Here is a 20,154-nt window from a genome sequence, read left to right as displayed (position 1 = left end):
CCAACTAAACCGAACTCCAGACAACGTTTCCTAAAGCCCTATCCTCCCCCTCCCGGCCCCTCCATCAGAAGGCGGCCCTTCCCAAGTCAATTTCAGAGCTGTGCCGCCCCTCATGTGTAGGAGAGGATGGACTTTATAACTCCTGTGATGTCACCATCACACTTTGTACTTGCTATTTTGATAAGAGGAGAGTGGCACTTCATTGTTATTTTACTTTGACTTACAAGCGAATTGGAATTCCTTTCTCTCAAGAAATATATTTGTATTTCTTCTATAAGAAGAAATGTATTTTCTCAAGAAATACATTTGTATTTCTTCTATAAATTGTCCATGTTCTTTTCCCACTACTCTATTGAATTTTAGGACTTTTCGTACTGACTTTTCTAAGCTTTTTATAGAAAAAGAATATTATCGGTGCTCTAAGGACATCTGAGAAGACGGGTAATGGAAGAAGGCACAAAGGGAAAGAAGATGTATTTGTGTAAAATGTAAAGTCTTTTGCATCTTATTGAAAAACCACCTAAAAATGGAAATGCAAATCCATTTGGAAAATACATTCATTGAAAGCAAATCTTTTAAAGTACTTGTGCATCAACTGGACATGGATAGGGAATTTCTGGACATTTGGGACAATAAATAGAAAACAGATCCTAGAACTCAAGGATCTGAAAGGACTCTGAGAATCAGGGAGACAATGTGCCCGGTGCTGGACCACACGGCAGGGGAGTGACAGGCCATCGGGACAATCACCACGACCGCTCCTTGATGAACAAAACGGGATACTCAAAAGAAGCGGAAGTGGCCCAGTAGTAGCTTCTGCATTCTACACACTCTACAAAACCTCAAAACAGGATGCTCTGTCCACAGCAGCTCAAAATGCCTGCATTGTCACCAGAGTGGAAATCACGTGGGGCAAACCTTGCAACTTCAGATAAACCAAGCAGAGGGGACTTGTATGGACCAAGAGCTCTTAAGTCTCCCTATTGAGAACAGAGGGACTGCCCAGCAGAAGGATGCTGTGTGGACACAGAGGATAAGCCCAGGACAGAAGCCCTCATCAAGGACCCTCAGACAGATTTCTAGCTCTGCACATGGTGAAGGGTCTGTATGTCTGGACTTGGGAATAGGAGGCCTTTTAAATATAGTAGTATAGCTTAATAATATGAATACGAAGACAAAATGTCAGTTCCCTGAAGAATCTGGTTATTTGGACAAATTAAAACTTGCTGGCTAACAAGGAAATGGCTCCCCCGAAGTCACCTCTATTTTGACACGTTCTCTGGTGACACTGCTGAATGCTGGGGATCCTTGTGAGGAGGAAACGTGCTCTGGGATGTAAGAGCAAAAGTGTGGAGCCAAGGCAAGATAGGAGCCAATGTTCACAGCAGCACTATTTACAATTGCCAAGATGTGGAAGCAACCTAAGTGTCCACCAACAGATCAATGGATAAAGAAGATGTGTGGTGTGTGTATACAGTGGAATACTGCCCAGCCATAAAAAAGAATGAAATTTTGCCATTTGCAGCAACATGGATGACCTGGAGGGTATTATGCTTAGTGAAATCAGTCAGACAAAGAAAGATAGATACTGCATGATATCACCTATATGTGGAATCTAAAAAATACAAAATAACTAGTGAATAAAATAAACAGCTGCCTCACAGGTACAGGGAACAAACAAGTGGTTACCAGTGGGCACAGGGAAGGGGGGAGGGGCAATACAGGCGTAGGGAAAATAAGAGTTATTATGGGATTATATGAAATCGTGTATGTGAAACTTTTGAAAATTGTAAAGCACCATAGAATTTAAAGAATGCTTCATTCTTTAAAAAAAAAAATAGACAAGATGGAAGAGCAAAGGCTTCCAGCAACTTTTATTTAATGAGTTGCTTACAAACGACCCACTCCCAGAGCAAGGCTCAGAAAAGCTGAGTGAAGCGGAATTTGCAGGCACACCTGATTGCCAGATCCCCCCACTCCATCCTTATGTCCACAGTTTGACCAGCCAGTTATAATCACTGAGAGGCGCCCACAAGTCTGATAAAGACAAACCCAAGACCAGCCACCTTACTTCTGCCAACTTCCCTAGATCATTTCCTTGCCACAAGGGGATCCGAGATTAGCTATTATATTTGTCTGAGAGCATTTTGAACAGAAAGTTCTATTTTTTAATGCAAGTAAATTAAAGGTATAATTTATAGATTAAAATCCTGAGGTCTTTGGAAACTAGGAGATCAGTTATTTTCTGTCACAACTAGATTTAAGCGTGCAACTGTGCTGAAAAAAATTTCTCCATTTTTTTGAGCCTAGCCCTGGCCACTTGCAAGTTCACCTCCAGTGACAGAGGACCTTTAAAAGTGCACCGAAGGCCCCAGCTCCTGAGGGTGAATTGCTTGGCACGAATTCCTGTGCCAATTGTATGGCATTAGCCAAACCGATGAGCAGAGTTCAAGGAGGACGGTCAGGGATGGAGCAGAAATAACCAGCAATCATCTGTTTTACTATGCTCTCCCCCAAGATGAAAGCCTTCCTACTCTGAGCTGACCCAAAGGCCCTGCTCACGCAGCACGCCCAGCCCTGAGTACACAGAAAACTGTGTCTGGCTCTTCTACATTCTATACCCCCAGCCCCCCTCTTACCCAAAGCTTTCAATACACCCCCTCTCCAACTGTGGTTCCTTGAAGATGATCGAGCTGAATCAATCTGCTAGAACCTGGTCCAAAACTTAGCCCAAGGCAGGCCCAGAACAGAGGTTTGTGGATCATTCTCCACTGAAGAAGGTCCTGAAGCTTGTTATTTTCACAAGTGTGCCAGTGATTTCCATAATCGGGCAAGCTTGGGAAATTGTGATTTGGTGCAAACACATTAATTTGGAGTAATGGAAATAAAAGAATTGGTATGGGAGTGCTGGGGGCAGGAAAGTATTTCCTGATGCTCCTCAGCCACTACCCCTCCCCCTATAAGGGGACAGGAGAGGCACAGGAGGGAGCCTCAAAGACAACCAGTCAACAAATGATGGAGACACATGATGAGTGGGACCAGGATAAAAGATAGAGTTTCACCTCAAAGGACCATACAATTGAGTTGCATAAACACCTAAACAAAACAGAAGGGGCTGAAGGAAAAACTGCTTGGTGCCTTGGGAGCAATGGGTCTGGGAATGAGTCCTCCATGTGAGAAAATAGCTGGTAATTGGTCCTGTCTGCATATTAAGTGGTGATTGCCTTCAAGGGAGGTACCGTGGAGGAATGGTGTGGAGATCACGCATCCTTTATGGAGGGGATCCAAATAGCTGTAGCCTTTCAAGAAAGGTTGACTCTGCTGAGCCCTGAAAATAAGGACCTGAAAAGCAACCAACCCACTTGTACAATAACCTTCAACTTAACCTTAGTTTACCTTAGGATTACCAACTACCTCCAAATTAGATGATTCCACATTTAAAACGGTTTCGATTGTAGTTCTTATTCTATTGCGTACTTCTCATCACTAGTGTCTGACTATTTAAGAATTAAAGTTAATCCATTTGCAGCACACCTAACAAGTCATACAAAGAACAAAGCATGTAATTCATGTCCCTCTCTGCCTGATTTGAGGAAAGGAAGCCTTTCCGTTGGCATATCCTCCTGTCCTGAAAGCCTTCTGTACTTCATTCCCAAGTTCTTAGCTGAAGCACTCACTGGTGAGTTGTCTGTAAGTTGAGCTGTGCTAACATGTCCATGTGGCAAACAAACAGTTATATAAAGCAGCCTCTCCTGAAGCCAATTCCTGATCTCAACATACCACCTGTTGTCTTCTGCAGACACAGCTGACCTCAGGGTGGCCAATGGAGACAGGGGCCCATTAGGAGTAATAATGAGTTACCATGTATGGAATGCATCCAACGTGCCAGGAGAAGGGCTGCTCATCCTTCCAGCTACACGAACCCATCTTTTGCTTCTTCTTAGCACTTGTTTCCCCTGACCTTGGGAAAGTCATCTTCCGGTCCTCCCAGCCGGGTCTCACATGGCTCAACTGTAGAGTAAGGGTTGAGCAGAGTAATTTCCAAACACCCTTCACCTCTCAACCACAGGAAGCCTGAGTCGGTATGCAAAGCTTGGCTCTCTCTCTGAAAGTGCCTTCATATCTACTGCCTGTCTCACATGGCCCAAAGTCATCGGCCAATTGAGAAGACAACAGCAAAGACCCTACGTCCACCCGCTCCAGGGGAAGCCTCCATCCCAAGCACAAAACTCAGAGCCAACTCCTCTCCTTTGTCTTCTGAACTGAGACTCAAAAGGGAGCTTCCCTGCACCCACTACTGTTAAAAGATACAGACACAGCATCCTTGGTGAAGCTCATGATACTCAGGATTGTGAGCAGTTCCTGGCCCACATGCTGCCATGGCGCTTCTCTCCTCCCCTCACAAAGCAAACTAGAAAAGCTATTAGGGAAGGGCTAACTGGCATGTAATAGGCATTTAATAAATACTTGCTGAATTCAGGACATAGTGAAGGTCTAATGAATTAGTGATGGGTGGGTGGGTGAGTGGGTGGAGGGAAGGAGGGAGAGATGGATGGAAGGATGGATGGAAGGATAGATAGATGGTGATTATGAATAGGAGCTCTGGTTCCATGTCTTAAAAACTGTGGGACTTTCGGAAAGCTATTAAAACTCTCTAGGACTTAGTTTCTGCACCTTAAAATGGCAGTAATAAAAGTTCCTGTCTCGTTGGATTATTGTGAGGATTAAAAGTGATAATTTGCATAAACTGATCAGCACTTTGGCCAGCTATTTTTATTGGAATGTTGAGTGCAAGTCATCATATTACAAAGGAAATCTCGAATCACTCTAAATCATGAAAAAAGAAGACATTGAATCCTTTAGAGTTAGCGGCATTTTGTTGCCTCCACACCCCTAGACCAATCACGAGACACCAGTGGGTTAGGAGTGGGTGTTTGAGAACACTACCTGTACAACACAGGATGGGTGCTTGGAGAACATCTGTAACACGAATGGATGGAACGAACTGAATGAGTGAGAGAATGAATGGACAGATGAGGAAATGAAAAGGAATGGGAGATTGTCTAGTTCAGTAGTTCTCAACCAGGGATGATTTTGTCCTCCGGGGTATTTGACTATACCTGGAGACATTTTTGGTTGTCACAACCAGAAGATGCTACTGGCATCTAGTGGGTAGAGGTCAGAGACACTGCTAAACATCCTACAACACACAGGGCAGCCCACAAAAAAGAATAATCCAGACCAAAATATAAATAGCACAGAATTCAAGAAACCCTAGTCTACGTCATTGGTTTGGAAATGCTGCTCCTCCGTAGAATGTCTGTGTGTGGGTCTTTGTGTGTGTGTGTGTGTGTGTGTGTGTGTGTGTGTAAGCATGCATGTGTGTGTGTGTTTTGAGTAGTATGTCTAAAACTCAGTTTGATCTAAGGACCACTTTGATGTTTATTATACCCTTTCTGTCCTTAAGGGATGTACATCCACCTCACTGCAAGAAAGATCGCGCTATAATGAGTTAAACTACAAGTCCCCATGGAAGTCACATTTCTGAAAGACTGCAAGAGTCGTTTGGCTCCAATATAAGGAAACCACAATATCAGAATTTCAAATTAAGGGGCCTTTTGACTTGGGAAAGTAGGAAATCGCCTTATTAAAAGATCATTTGGCCATGGAGTATTTTCCACATGGGCTAGTTTAATAATAAAAGGATTTCAATTTTGTGGACATCCTCTTTAGCAATTTGGAGATTTTCAAATAAGCCAACAGAAAGATAACAACAATTGGTTTTCTGTTGGTCTGGGACTGTGTCTGTGGGTTAACTTTTAATCTGTGGATGAGAAAACTGTAATAACTGGCATGGAAACTTATCCAAGCAAAACCTACATTACAAAATCATGGAGCTGCTGATGCAATCCAGGAAACAAGGCTGATGATGCACTAACTGAATCTCATTTCTGCTAGAACGCCCGCAGCACAGTCATCCTCCCCCACCAACACGTGACCTTCGCTTTCTTCCAGTCCTGGCACAAAACAACCCTACCCTCCACCCCAGAAGTCTTCTGGTTTCTGCCCACCTCTCCATCTTCAATTCACCCACTCTCCTTCTTGCATTATTTTTTTAGTGACCTTATTGTTTTTAAAAATTTATCGACTTTAAAAAATTTATGTATAATAAAATGCACAGATCTTAAGTGTATATAGTCTGATGACCTTTGACAAATGTATACTCTCTTGCTATCACTTAAATCAAGATGTAGACTAGTTCTGTATCCCAGAAATGCCCTTTCCAGTCAATCCCCTCATCCTCTGTACCCAGAGGCAGCTGCTGTTCAGATTTCTAGCACCATAAATTGGTCTTGCCTGATCTGGAATCTCACATAAACAGAATCATGAATTATGTCCTCTGCTGTGTCTGGCTTTTTGGCTCAACATTTATGCCTACAAGATTCTGATGTATTGCTACATATTTCAGTAGTTCTTTCCTTTTTATTGTTTAGTGGTATTCTATTGTATTGGAGACTATCGTGAATAAAGTTGGTATAAACATTCTTCCACAAGACTTTTTTCAGCTCATGCTTTTGCTGCTCTTGAGCATTTATCTAGGAGTAAAATTGCTGGGTCATAGAGCAATGCATGCTTATCCTGACCTTGCATGTTGATGCTCTAGCGTGACAGTTTTTTTTTAGTTCTTCAGAAGTACCTACTCTCATTCATTAGACTTCACATATCTTCCCTTCACCTGGGTAATTTTTAACCATCCTCCAGATCCTGATTTAGATGTTACATATCAAGGAGCCTTCCCTGACTTCTACAGAAATTTACCAGGTTCTCCCCGCTAGGAGCTCCCATAACATCCTGGTATTGGAACCTGATGAAATGATGTATTTCAGATCTCTGTCTTGCTTCTAGCCTTTAACACCCATGGGGCAGGCATATATCTGAAGAAAATTCTAATTCAAAAAGATACACACACTCTAGTGTTCATTGCAGCATTATTTACAATAGCCAAGACAGGGAAGCAACCTAAGTGCCCATCAAGGGATGAATGGATAAAGAAGACGTGATATATTTATACAATGGAATATTACTCAGCCATAAAAAAGAATGAAATAATGCTATTTGCAGCAACATGGATGGACCCAGAGATTATCATACCAAGTGAAGGAAGTGAGACAGAGAAAGACAAATATATGATATTGCTTATATGTGGAATCTAAAAAAATGACACAAGTGGGCTTATATACAAAACAGAAATAGACCCACAAACAAACAAACAAACAAACTTATGGTTACCAAGGGGGAAAGGGGTGGGGAGCGATAAAGTAGGACTCTGGGATTAACATATACACACTGCTATATCTATAACAGATAACCAGCACGGACCTACTGTAGAGCACAGGGAAATATACTCAGTATTTTGTAATAATCTATAAGGGAAAAGAATCTGAAAAAAAAGAGATGTATATGAATGTATAACTGAATCACTTTGCTGTACACCTGAAACTAACACAACATTGTAAATCAACTCTACTTCAATAAAAAAAATCCATGGGGCAAGTATTATGTCTCTGTGGTATACAGCTAATAATTACATCTGACTCACTTAGTTCCCAGCACCAGCCTCATACGTGCTCATACATTAACACCTCTTGGATAGATGAGTGGATCAAAGGATGGGGAGATGAAGAGTATTGGAGATGGATTAAGCTAGACAGACTGCCTTCTATGGGATTCTTATGGGTCTTCCTATCTTCTCAGAGACCACTGGGGTGGGGGGTAGTGAGCACATGGGGCCAAAGGGGCTGGGGACCAGGGCCCCTCAACCAAGTTCAATCAGATCATCTTGCTTATTTTAATCTGATTTATATATCACACTTCCAAGTAATATTTCATTGGAAGACAAGAATACCTTTTTAAAAAGTAGCTTTTAAAATCACTGATCTAGTCATGGGCTCCCAACACAAACATCCCCAGGGGCCAGGAAATAATGTAACTAAGTCAAAAAGGCAGGTTTTTTTGCATATCAAACACTACAAATAGCCTTCACTCCCACAAGGAACTATGCTCTCATTCTCCTTGACACACAGCCCACTTAATATAATAGGCAGTTACCTACTTTGAAGGCATAGCTACAGAAAAATGTTTATCCACAAAAAGAAAATAAAGCAAAAACGAAACAAACATAGCTGGACAAATAAGATTGTAAGTGGTAACTTACATTCATTTTTAGTACCAGGGAGACAATAGAGAGTGGTGGGGATTGTGTGCATCTATCTTAAAGGGGCAGCTTCACTTCAGTTTCAGTCACTTGCTGCCTTGTGGTAATATGTGTGTGTGTGTGTGTGTGTGTGTGTGTGTGTGTGTGAGAGAGAGAGAGAGAGAGAGAGACGGAGTCAGACTCTCATTATTTTTAAATTTTGGTTTACACACACAGTATAGGATAAACAAAAACATATCTGTGGATCAAATAACAGGTATGAAAGTCAAGCCATAACCTTTGACACTGGTCCGACTTCTCAATATCAAAAATGACAAAGCACAGTCCTGGAGAGGTGAAATGACTCGCCCAGTTCTATCAGCTTGTTAGAGAAAGAGGTAAGATAAGGATCCAGGTTTGTAAACTCTCGGTCTAATGCTTCTTCATCTTTCCCACTCACTCTGGTCACTCCCTTGTCTATATGTTGATGTAGAGGACATTTCTGGTGGCCTCCTAGTATCATTCGTACCTTCCCCCATTGTAATGGCACTTCCATTTTGTTCAGGTGCTTCTCCCATGCCACCACTCACTGTATATTCCGTGTGTTCACGGGTGTGATGATGGCTTTCCCAGCTCCGTGATAATCCCATGCCCTTCAACAGTGATTGGTTCAGGAATCAGGTGAGTGTATATACACTTAGCCGGCCACGAGGAACGATTCCAAAGTGTGCATGAGATCCAATTTGGGCTGATGAGAGCTGAGTGATGTTTGGGAGATTCTGTGGAAGAAGTCCCCTCACTCCTAAGAGGGAGCCTCTGAGTCAACCTCCAGTTCATCCCCTAGATGTCCTGGCATTCGTTCATTCAACAACTGTTTCTTAAGAAGCCATTATGTGTCAAGCACTGTTCTAGACATTGTCAATATAGAATATGGATTTCAAATCATAGCAGGAAAAAACAGAAAATAAAGAACTGAAAAAGTAACTCAGTGTCATTCCAGATGGTGTCAAGTATGATGGAAAATATACAACATAGAAAGAAACAGAGTAGAGATGGGCTGAGTGGGTACACACCTATACAGGGCACGCAGAGTATGTTAAGACAGGAACTATCAGAGCCATTCTGCCATCATGAGAGAAACAGTCTGGTGATGAAGTCATTACACAGAGGAGGACAAGACCAAAGGAACTGCAAAGAAATACAGCCAGAACATCTAGATCAAGCTGATCCTGAAGCTTGCATTGCTTCCAGACTATCAGGTACAAGATTTCCTTATGGTTTAAGTTTGTGTGTGTGTTTGTGTGTGTGTGTGTGTGTGTGTGTTGGGTTGTCTGTTACCTGCAGGCAGAAGCATCTAAACAGTTACATAGATGTCATGACATATGGATAATTTAACTTTCCTGGGAGTTTTTATCAGAAGGTCCTTTCAAGAAGAGACCAGCATTTGGTTGGAAACATACTTGGTGTACATTTGAGACAAAAGGTGAATTCCTAAGGATCCTGAGGATGGGAGCAATTGCTCCACGCGAAACAAAGCAAGGGATGAGTTTTCTCATGGCTCTGGAGAGAAAGAAAAGAACAAGGGAGGAAATGGGATCTGCATATAGTGGAAGGCCACTTTCACTTTCACCATGCAATGTGACCCTCTTGGCAATGCTCCCTCAAAGCCTTCAGTAAAGTCTATAAAATCCCTTCAAAGCATAGTGGCTTGCAAGGGACCAGGATAAATTGGAAGAATTGAAAAAATAATATAGCCTATTGACCAGTCCAGGCCCTCAAATAGCCAAGCTAGGTCAACAGATGCAAAGGGCAGAGATCTTGCAAAGATTTTATAAATAAATGCTTAAAATCCCTTAGCCAATTCCCATTGGTGCCATATTAATATGGACCCTTTGCCTCAAATTGTTACGACCATAGCACCTCTCTGTTGTTGTTGTTACATTCACTAGTTTGTTTCATTTTTTTAGATTCCACGTATAAGTTACATCATACAGTATTTGTCTTCCTCCGTCTGACTCATCTCACTTAGCATAATACCCTCTGAGTCCATCCACGTTGTTGCAAATGGCATGCTTTCATTTTTTATGGCTGAGTAGTATTCCAGTGTGTGTGTGTCACGTCTTCTTTATCCATCCCCTGTCGATGGACACTCAGGTTGCTTCTATGTCTTGGCAATTGTAAATAATGTTGCAGTGAACACTGGGGTGAATGTATCTTTTCGATCAGTGCTTTCATTTTTTTCAGGTAAATACCCAGGAGTGGAATTGCTGGGTCATACGGTAGTTCTATTTTTAGTTTTTGAGAAACCCCCATACTGTTTTCCACGGTGTCTGCCCCAATTCACATTCCCACCAACAGCAAACAAGAGGGTTCCCTTTTCTCCACATCCTTGCCAACATCTGTTACGTGTGGTCTTTTTGATGATAGCCATTCTGACAGGTATGAGGTGATATCTCACTGTGGTCCTGATTTGCATTTCCCTCACGATTAGCAATGTTGAGCATCTCCTCATGTGCCTATTGGCCATTTGTATCTCTTCTTCAGAAAGGAGACCACAGCACCTTAATTATTCCCCCATGTACAGTCTTCCATCCCTCTTTAACCCATTCTGCATTTTGCTATTCAATCAATTCAAACACTTAATAAAGGTTTACTGAAGGTCTGGCGGCACACCAGGCAGTGGGGTGGTAAAGCTGAATAAGACAGAGTCATTGCCCTGAAAGAGTTCACCATCTCCAGTGAGGATGGGGACACACACATTTACCACACAGGCTCACATACAGGCCTACAATATGCGAGCACGTGCTGCTTAAGTATGTTGCTTCACTTACACCTCAGAAAGCTGCTCTAAAGCTGAGGTCAGCAAACTTTATCTGCAAAAGTCCAGATAGTAAGTATTTTAAGCTTTGCTGTTCAAGATGTAAAATCAAGCATACTGTGTAGATACTTGTATTATATAACAAGAGAGGAAGCAAAGTTGCACAAATTTGTTATTGATTCAAGTCAAAATATAATAAAAATTGAGTACAACTTTTTTGTGTAATACATGTCTACTAAAGAGAAGAATGAAATCTTTCTGGAGGAGGAGGCATTTTGCTTAACTGGGGTTCAAAATTAGTGTTTGCTGTTGTCAAATCAACTTCAAATGGTCATCTGTAGAAACCACTCTCCAAGGAACAGACTCTTTGGAGAAGCAGCTGATTCCAGGGCTGAGGCAGGACTTATATAAGATAAGCCTAAAGCATCTTGCCGTGCCAGAAAACAAGGAAATACTAACACATACACACAGTTATGGGGAATATCAAAGGAACACAGGAGCCGACTGGAAGAGCTCTCAATGGCCAAAGACAACAATGTGAGCGACAAAATAATTAAAGTAGTATTAGATTATGCCCCAAAGTATGTAATAAATATCCATGAGGCCATATTGGTATAAATAACTTATTGAATAAATAAATAAATGAGACAGCAATAGACGCATCCGTACAGAAACATTCTAAATAATTTCTGTAACGACTCCCTGCTGGAGGACGTGCAGTGTAACTCCCAACTCCTTAAGTGTGCCTGCACATAGTGACTCAAAGAGCACAGGAGGGAGGAAGAAAAGAGTTACCTGGCAGTGGAGAAGCCTAAGGAACACTATCTCAGCCGGTGATCAAGTCCACATCAGTGGTGATAAGCCATGCGGAGAGCTCGGTACGACGTGATAAAAATGGCACTTTATCTCCATGGTCTTCATCTCCAGAACCTATAGCCCCAGTGTGATCATGAAAAGAAACATTAGAAAAATCCCTATAGAGGGTCAGTGTACGAAGTACTTGGCCAGGACCCCTCAAAACTGTCAAAGTCACCAAAAACAAGGAAGGTCTGAGGAATTGTCAGAGGCAAAAGTCGCCTCAGGAGACGGAGCGACTAAATACAATGCAGGAATCCTGGGACAGAAAAAGCACACCAGGTAAAAAAATAAGGAAATCTGAATTAAGTATGGACTTTAATAATAATATATATTAACAATGGTTTATGAGTTGTTACAAACGTGCTATACTAATGTAGGAGGTTGATAATAAGGACAACTGGTGTGGGGTATGTGAAAACTCCCTGTAATATCTTCACAACTTTCCCATAAATCAAAACCTATTCTAAAATAAAGATCTCATTAAAACATACGTACACACAGCCACTCTTAGCTGGAGCACAAGCTGTACAAAAACAAGCTTTGGGGCTCCCCTGGTGGCGCAGTGGTTGGGAGTCCGCCTGCCGATGCAGGGGACACGGGTTCGTGTCCCGGTCCGGGAGGATCCCACATGCCGCGGGGCGGCTGGGCCCGTGAGCCATGGCCGCTGGGCCTGCGCGTCTGGAGCCTGTGCTCCGCAACGGGAGAGGCCACAGCACTGAGAGGCCTACGTTCCGCAAAAACAAAAACAAAAAGCAAGCTTTGGACATATTTGGCCTTTGGGCCATAGTATACCAACCCCTGCTCTAAATTAGCTACTTTCATTCCTATTTTGTAGTTGAAGACACTGAGGTTGACGAGTAAATTCAAATCTTATCAGAGTTCATCGAACACTGTTATGAGCAATTTCAAAGTCTGTGCCCTTTCTATCTGTAGCATAAGAAGTCGCTTCTTTCCCTGCTCAAAGCCATTCATGACTCTTCGTGGACTCTAGGAAAATTCTGCACTCTACAGGCTGGTCATCCAGGCTGTCCACACCGGGATGCTCACTGACCTTCCAAGCCCCCTCTCCTCTTTCTTTCCACAGCCCCTGACTCTGATCTCTCCAAAGTATGACTGGTAAAACAATTCATCCAGTATTGCCTTATGACTCATTGTGTTATGAGCACATACACAACACAATTTCAAAAGCAGTTACATTGCTTTTGGCTGCAAGGACTAGAGTTCCCAATTTTAAATGGCTTAAACTGTCCATTAGAACATTCTGTGATGATGAACATAATCACTGATGGGGCCGTCCTACATGGCAGGCTCAGTGCATGTGGCCACTGAGCGCTTGCAACGCGGCTAGTGCAAGTGAGGAGCTGAAGTTTTTATTTTACTTAACTCTAATCAAAGTTTAAATTTAATGAACCATATATGGCTAGTGGCGCTGACCACCACAGAAATGCAATGCAAATCAAAACTACAATGAGATAGCACCTCACAACTCTTAGGATATCTAGTATCAAAAAGACAAGAATAAAAAATGCTGGCAAAGAAATCCTTATACAAGGGAACCCTTGTACACTGTTGGTGGGAATGTAAACTGATACAACCACCGTGGAAAACAGTATGGAGCTTCCTCAAGAAATCAGAAGTAGAACTACCACATGATCCAGCAATCCCACTTCTGGGTATATTTCCAAAGGAAACAAAATCACTATCTCGAAAAGATTATCTGTACTCCCATGTTCATTGCAGCATAATTCACGATAGCCAAGTTATGGAAACAACCTAAGTGTCCATCAATGGATGAACAAATAAAGAAGATGTGGAATATTATTGTCTAAAATAGAAGAAAATCCTGTCATTTGCAAAAACATGGATGGGTCTGGAGGGGATTATCTTAAGTGGAACAAGACAGACAGAGAAAAACAAATGCCTCATGGTATTACTTGTATGTGGACTCTTACAAAAATTCAAACTCAAAGAAACAGAGAGTAGAAAATTGGTTGCCATGGGCTGGTGGGTGGGGAGATGGGGTGGGAATGGAGAGAGGCTGGTAAAAGGCTGAACAAACTTTCAGCCATAAGATGAGTAAGGTCTGAGGATCTAATGTATGATATGGTGACTATGGTTGATAAAACTGCATTGTATAATTGAAATTTGCTAAGAGTAGAACTTAAATGTTCTCACACACACAGAGAAAAAAGGTAAATAGGGATGTGTTAATTAACTTGATGCAGGGAATCCTTTCACATTGTATACGTGTATCAAATCATCACATTGTACACTAAATACCTTGCAACTGTATTTGTCAATTACACCTCAATAACGCTGGGAAAAAAATAAAGTACTATTTTAACCACCCCCCCAATAAAAAGCTCAATTTCATCACTAAGCACCAGCTCTCTCCCTTCTCCTCTGACATCCTCAGAATTGCACAGCAGCCCCCATGGATGAGGGAGGTGTGCAGTCATTTCAAGCCTCTGGTCCTTACGTAAAAGCACACAAAAGCAAGAGTAATGGGCAACAAGAAGTCTGTACTCTGTCTTCTCTCTCTTATCAGGGAGGAAAGTCGTTTTAGGAAGTCCAAGGAGATTTCCTTGAAGGTCCCACTGAACAACACTGAGCCACACGCTCACCCTAAAAGCAAAGGAAGCTGGGGCAGCAGATACCTGGCATTTCCACCCCATGGTGGGTTGAAAGAGGGGTAGAGAAATGGCAGTTGTGGGCGCATCCACAGTGTCTCCCAGGGTGATTGTGAGTGGTTACTTACAATTTTATAATTATTTAATGTACATCTTTCTTATGGTTTTTCTGTTTGCCCCAAGAAGTAAACTGTAAAGTCCTTTAACAGTAAAACTGTGACTTACTTATTTGCACCTGAAAAGGTTTTCAAGAGTTTTTTTTTTTAAACCTGACCAACAACATTGTTTGGAAAGAGAATCGATTCAGACTCCCAGCCACCCTTCAGTTCTTGGAGAAAATCACAGCCAGGCCAAATGGTTCAAAAAATTATAGTCCCATGAAATGAAGAAGCAGAAGGCCATTAGGGTAGGGGCACAGCTGGTGATCCAAGGCCAGCCTGACGTTACTAAGTAGAGACCTGGGTACAAATGTCAAAGAAACCGGCTCTTGGAAATTAAATTTAAACCACTTGGAAATGATTTATCCGTGTATGCCATTTCCTTGCAAGAATAAAGAGCTCTGAAAAAAACCACAGAATGAGTTGGAGACACTGCTGGACCATTTCTAGGGGGCGAGGATCCCTGTTGTTACATACAGTTGCCCTGTCTTGTGAGAACCCTCACAGCAGAACAGGGCAAATTCCAGCTCTGCTAAGTTGTGAGACTATCACCAGTTCAAGAAGTCCTGGGTGGTGGTTTACTCTTGCTTATTAAATGCTTTTTTCACAAAGACAGCAAAGTAACAACGTAAACAAGATGGCGGAGTGTCTGACACATTCGGAGCTGTACTCCAACCTTTCCCGTAACTCCTCCACCATCCTCGGTGCATTAACTGCAGACCACAGATACTAAGCTTATTAACCTCCCTTGCGGTGTGGTCTGTATCTAAAATGAGAACAAAAGCAACAGCAGTAATAGCTAACCTGCTGAATGCTTAATGCATGCTGGAGGTGGGCTAAGTGATTTACATACATTCTGGTATTTCATTCTCACAATGACCCTCCAAGGGAGGTCCCATCCTTATCCCCATTTTCCAAATTACTGACGTGTAGGCTCAGAGAGTTACATGTCCGAAGTTGTTAGCAAGTAAATGGTTGAAGCAAGATTCCGATCCACTCTGCTACCAACAAGCGGCTGAATGGCGGTGTTTACCTTTCCTTCACGGGGCTCTTCAAAGTATAATTCTGTACTTGTGTGATTATCAGATGAAGGTCTGGTTCAAAACAAGCTGTGAACCCCGGAGCGAGAATCTTTTTCTGAGGTCCTCGTTGCTCACCATCTGCCTAACACAGAACAAGTGCGCAGTGAGAGGTATTATTACTGAACGTCCAAATGAATAAGCGAAGGTCTTTAAAAGGGTTTGGGGTTTGCCTCAGACTGTCAGAAGGCAGATGAGTCAGCTCTCAACCTGAATGAGTGGGTTCCATTAAATTGCTTTAAAAAGACAAATTATAACTGATAAAAGACCAATAAAGGGGTATCACGTCTATTGAATTTTAAAATTTGGAAGACTGAAAATTATTTGAGAGGGTGTGGTGGAAGCAGCTTCCAAATGAAGGTCCCGGCACGACTGACATTGCCCTTGGGCGTGTGGAGGAATCAACAGGAAGATGGAGTTTAACTTTCGTGGCTTCCAGGCCGTGTCTTGTGGAGGGAGGTCTCCGTGCACTGCACAACCAAGTCTTCCCCCAGAAGATGGAAGGCTTGCATGTGTTCCATGGCTGCTCAACCAGCCCCACTCATATATTGTTCTTACTTCACTTCCTAACACTTAAACAAACTAAAAACATTACCATATTGCACTGTATCATTTAATAATCAGAGTGTGGCTGTACTGCTATGTTGCTTGTAGGATTGGGGACAGATGTTTTAAGGGAAGAGAAGGAAGGAAAAGCATCTTAAATACTTCTTTTTGCCTAAACCCCTCCCTTGCACCTGGTTTCAGGGCTTCTCTTGGTCTTACCAAACGTTCCCATGTGAAGACAAAGTAGGTTTTTTTAAAAAGACTCCGGGACTTAGGGGCAGCATTTGGATGCAAAATGGAATTGAATATAGGGGTGGCTGTAAGCTGCCTTCCAGTTTCTAAGGACCTAGGTGCTGTTTGCTAAGGCAATTTCATTTGGCCCCCACAGGAGAACAACGTATATGTTCCTCGAAGCTGTAGGTTCTCTGCACATCACGTCTAGAAGTGTTTCTCAATTTCAATGTACCTCAATAGTTCTATGGGCTGCATTTCACTGGCAAATTCTGATGCAAGAGTTAAGATGCGAATTCTTGTTATTTCATCCACCTTTCATATTTACAAGACAGTATAGATGGTTCCCTGACAATTGGGAAGCCAGGAGTGCTCCCAGGAGGCACAGGGAATGGCTCCAGCAGCCACCAAAACGTACTCCTTGGAACATATAAAATGTAAAAGACAGTAGGATTGTTTGTTTGATAATCAGTATCAAACCCAAACGTTTTACATGATTAAAAAAAAAAAGAGAGAGACAAGTGCATCCTTGACTTGGTAACATTTATTCAGTATTCTTTGAAATTAGCAAGAATCGGAAGAAGCACATATCAATCAAATACAGCCACAAAAATGTCCTGGATATAAATAAAGATGCACTATGAGAAATACTCACTACTGAAGGAACGGGTACGCTCTTACATTTACTACCCCTTAGCAAGGAACAACTATAAAAACCTTGACTTGTAAAGGAAAATACAGATTCAATTTGTTCATAATTTGCCTCACCAGGCCCTGTCATCATGTATGTTTTCAAGGCCTAGCCTGACAAATGTTACGAAAATGACAAAAAGAAACTCAAGCGAATGTTTCCAGTTTCCGCAACGTTCAACAAAACAGTGCAGAAATAAGTTACTTACCCATGCACAGAGTAAGGCAAAGGCTAATTTCATACGGGTTAGGAATAATAAATTTAACTAGTTTCTTTTTCACAGGACAAACACTTCAGACTTCTTTTTAAGTAATGGTAATACTGTATTATGGTTCATACTCTACATGTGTTTCCTAACTCTACTCAAAAAGCCAACACTCACACGTCAAATACGAACTTGTCCTCGCTTAGACTTATTCTGTAACAACCGCAGAAAACAATCTGGGTTTCGTAATAATATCTACCGTGGAAAGCGCACACACTAGTCGAAGCATATAGTTTAGAGAGCTGAAAGTACGTTAAAACGCAGTCTAATGGATGTCGCAAATTCCGTTTTTAAAATATTTTTTTCAAACCAAAAGCTGCAGAAAATTAGTTCTTAAATATTCTACCGAAAACTCTTGAGCAGCTAACGTTTTAGATTTCTTAAGCTTTTCATTTTCTTAAAAATATTTAAATGAATGTAGTAGCCCATCCTTTTGAAAAATAATCCCCCAAAAGATTACAAATCTTTTGTTTTAATCAGTGTGACCAAGGGCTTGTCATCGGGGCTGTAATCCTCATAGGCGATGGGGGTCACATCATACATCGCAGGCCGGGATTTCTTTCCAAACCTGAAATCACAGGGAGGGAGGACTCTGGTTAGAGAACTGTTGGCTCTCAAGTCCTGTTAAAGGTAATTGGTGACAATAACTTATCTTCAAGGATCAAATGGAACTATAAAAGTGCTCTCAAATATCCTCTCTAGCTAGTACAGAAATTTAAGACTTCTTGATATTAACATTGAATGAGTATAAATATTAGCCTTTGGCGTGGGAGGGCAAAAATCGGATTTCACAGAACTGTAGAGTCCAAATTAGTAGCGAAGCTTGTCGGTTAAATCTTGGAAGAGCAGTCAGGCGTGACGGCTCTACAACAGGTTTCCAGAAAACATGTATCGATTTGTCTTCTTCTCAGACCCAGAGCGATTTGGAGAGACAAGTCTATTTTACATCCACTCTAGTGCCTGGAATGCAGAGTGGCAGGGTGGGCTTCTCTGCATTTGTGCACAGCCTCTCCCCTGGGACTTGCAGGAGGGCTGTGAGGGCTCAGAGGCCACCTGAGGTCCCAGGACAGAGAAAGGCAGAGAGAGGAAATGACTTCAAATAACAAGGTGTTAGTCTACAATCTGTGTGGGCACCGCCCATCCGATGGCACCCACCTATCACTCCCCAACGCCCATGTACACACAGGCCATTCTTTCTTCTCTGAGCACAAAGCCATTGTCCCAACAGGCTTGTATATATCAAAAAACCCCTTGACAGCAGGACTGAAGCGCAGAAGCCAGGAGTGTCAAAATCCAGTCTCAGGACTTCCCGCCAAACCAGTGTTAAAATGGCGATTATTAAAATAAAGCCAATTCAACTTCTGGGTGGTCTCTTCCCTTTCAAGACCTCACCTTCCCTAAAGGCCCCTGGAGTGCAATACGATTTAAACAATCTTCCCCACTAGCCCGCCACCCCTCCTCCCTTTTATAAACAACATTTTTTAACTGTTTCAAGTCCAATGGAGCCTACTAAAAAAGAAATTTTAAAAGAATCTCAAATTTTAAAAGGATTGCCAGGATGGGCCCCCAAGGACTTCTCCGGGCTTATTTCCCATGGCTTTAATCCCATCTCCCCACCTTTCTATCTCTTCTTTTTATATCTTGGAAAGTCTGTCTTCTCACATACAGAGATGAGAAGTAGAATCAAGTGGGAAGTGAGAAAACGTTGCCTTCTTCATATGATCTCTTATTTTTAAACATTCATCAATCTTGTATTCCAATTCACTCAAGATTTATTGGCCTTCCGGAGTTGCAAAGGCACAAATCATGCCAGATAGGCACCAAGCAAAGTGCAAAGATAAAGAGTTAAAGTATTCTGCCACTGAGAAACCACAGCTCTTGAGGCACTATTAAAAAGTCTTCAATAAAACTATGTCTAACATGTTAGCCTCACTGAAGGTCCGGAGTTGTGTGGGCATAAATATGGATTGGACTCCAGCCTGAGGTCTGTTTATCTAAACTGACTGAGGTCTGCACAATCTGAGAAGAGGAAAAGGGCAACAATATAAAAGCCAACTGGCTCTTAACACTTTCTCCCAAGTCTGAAGATTTCGGAGCCTACTTAAAGGAGCAAGCATTTTGACAACCTATTTCTCATAAAATAGGTAGATACACCGGCAACAATATACCACCAATAATATTAATTTAATTAATTTAAAAAATCAGGAAATCCCAGTGTAAAGCTCTCTGTATCCAAACATGGTAGCCACGGGACGGTTTCCTGCAGGAACTCCAATGGGAGTGTCGTCGAATCCTATGCAGCCTATGAATCAATCGGTTGGCCAGCAGGAAAAATCCAAGCCACGTAATAAGTTGAATACAGGTTTACAATACCCATTTTATTTTTTATATGATTCCAGTTTGAAGAATAATCTGTTTCCTCCAAATCTAGAAAGTTAAATGCCTCCATGTTGTGCAATCCATCCACAAGCTGTAGTTCAAAGGGCCGTGATCTTACATTGCTGTCGTGCAGCTGGATATTGACAAGGCAGGTTGGAGGATGAGCGTTCCAGATCCACTGAGCACAACAAAGCAAGAGCTGAAGGCACTCAAGAGCTGCCACGTGTCCACTGTACACACACATAGTCAACTGAAGATACGACAAGCATTGCTTTGTGTCTGCATGGGAAACTCAGCCTGGATCG

The 20,154-nt window shown here is 42.1% G+C and overlaps 1 protein-coding gene across 1 annotated transcript in view; it reads right to left on the bottom strand.

The window, feature by feature from the left end:
* Nucleotides 1-16,954: 16,954 nt before the first annotated feature.
* DNER (delta/notch like EGF repeat containing) overlaps nucleotides 16,955-20,154 on the bottom strand; it is a 321,696-nt gene continuing 318,496 nt past the window's right edge. The window contains exon 13 of the mRNA XM_022567889.3: nucleotides 16,955-18,038. Within this exon, the coding sequence (XP_022423597.2) occupies nucleotides 17,927-18,038 (112 nt within the window). The 3' untranslated portion in view covers nucleotides 16,955-17,926. The remainder of the gene's footprint in view (nucleotides 18,039-20,154) is intronic.

The sequence above is a fragment of the Delphinapterus leucas genome, chromosome 8, assembly GCF_059928025.1.
Source record: "Delphinapterus leucas isolate spDelLeu-1000000601 "Yukka" chromosome 8, BTC_Dleu_Yukka2, whole genome shotgun sequence".
NCBI classification, from domain to species: Eukaryota; Metazoa; Chordata; class Mammalia; order Artiodactyla; family Monodontidae; genus Delphinapterus; species Delphinapterus leucas.
The sequence above is the reverse complement of the archived record's forward strand: the minus strand, read 5'-3'. Positions and strand labels throughout refer to the sequence as shown.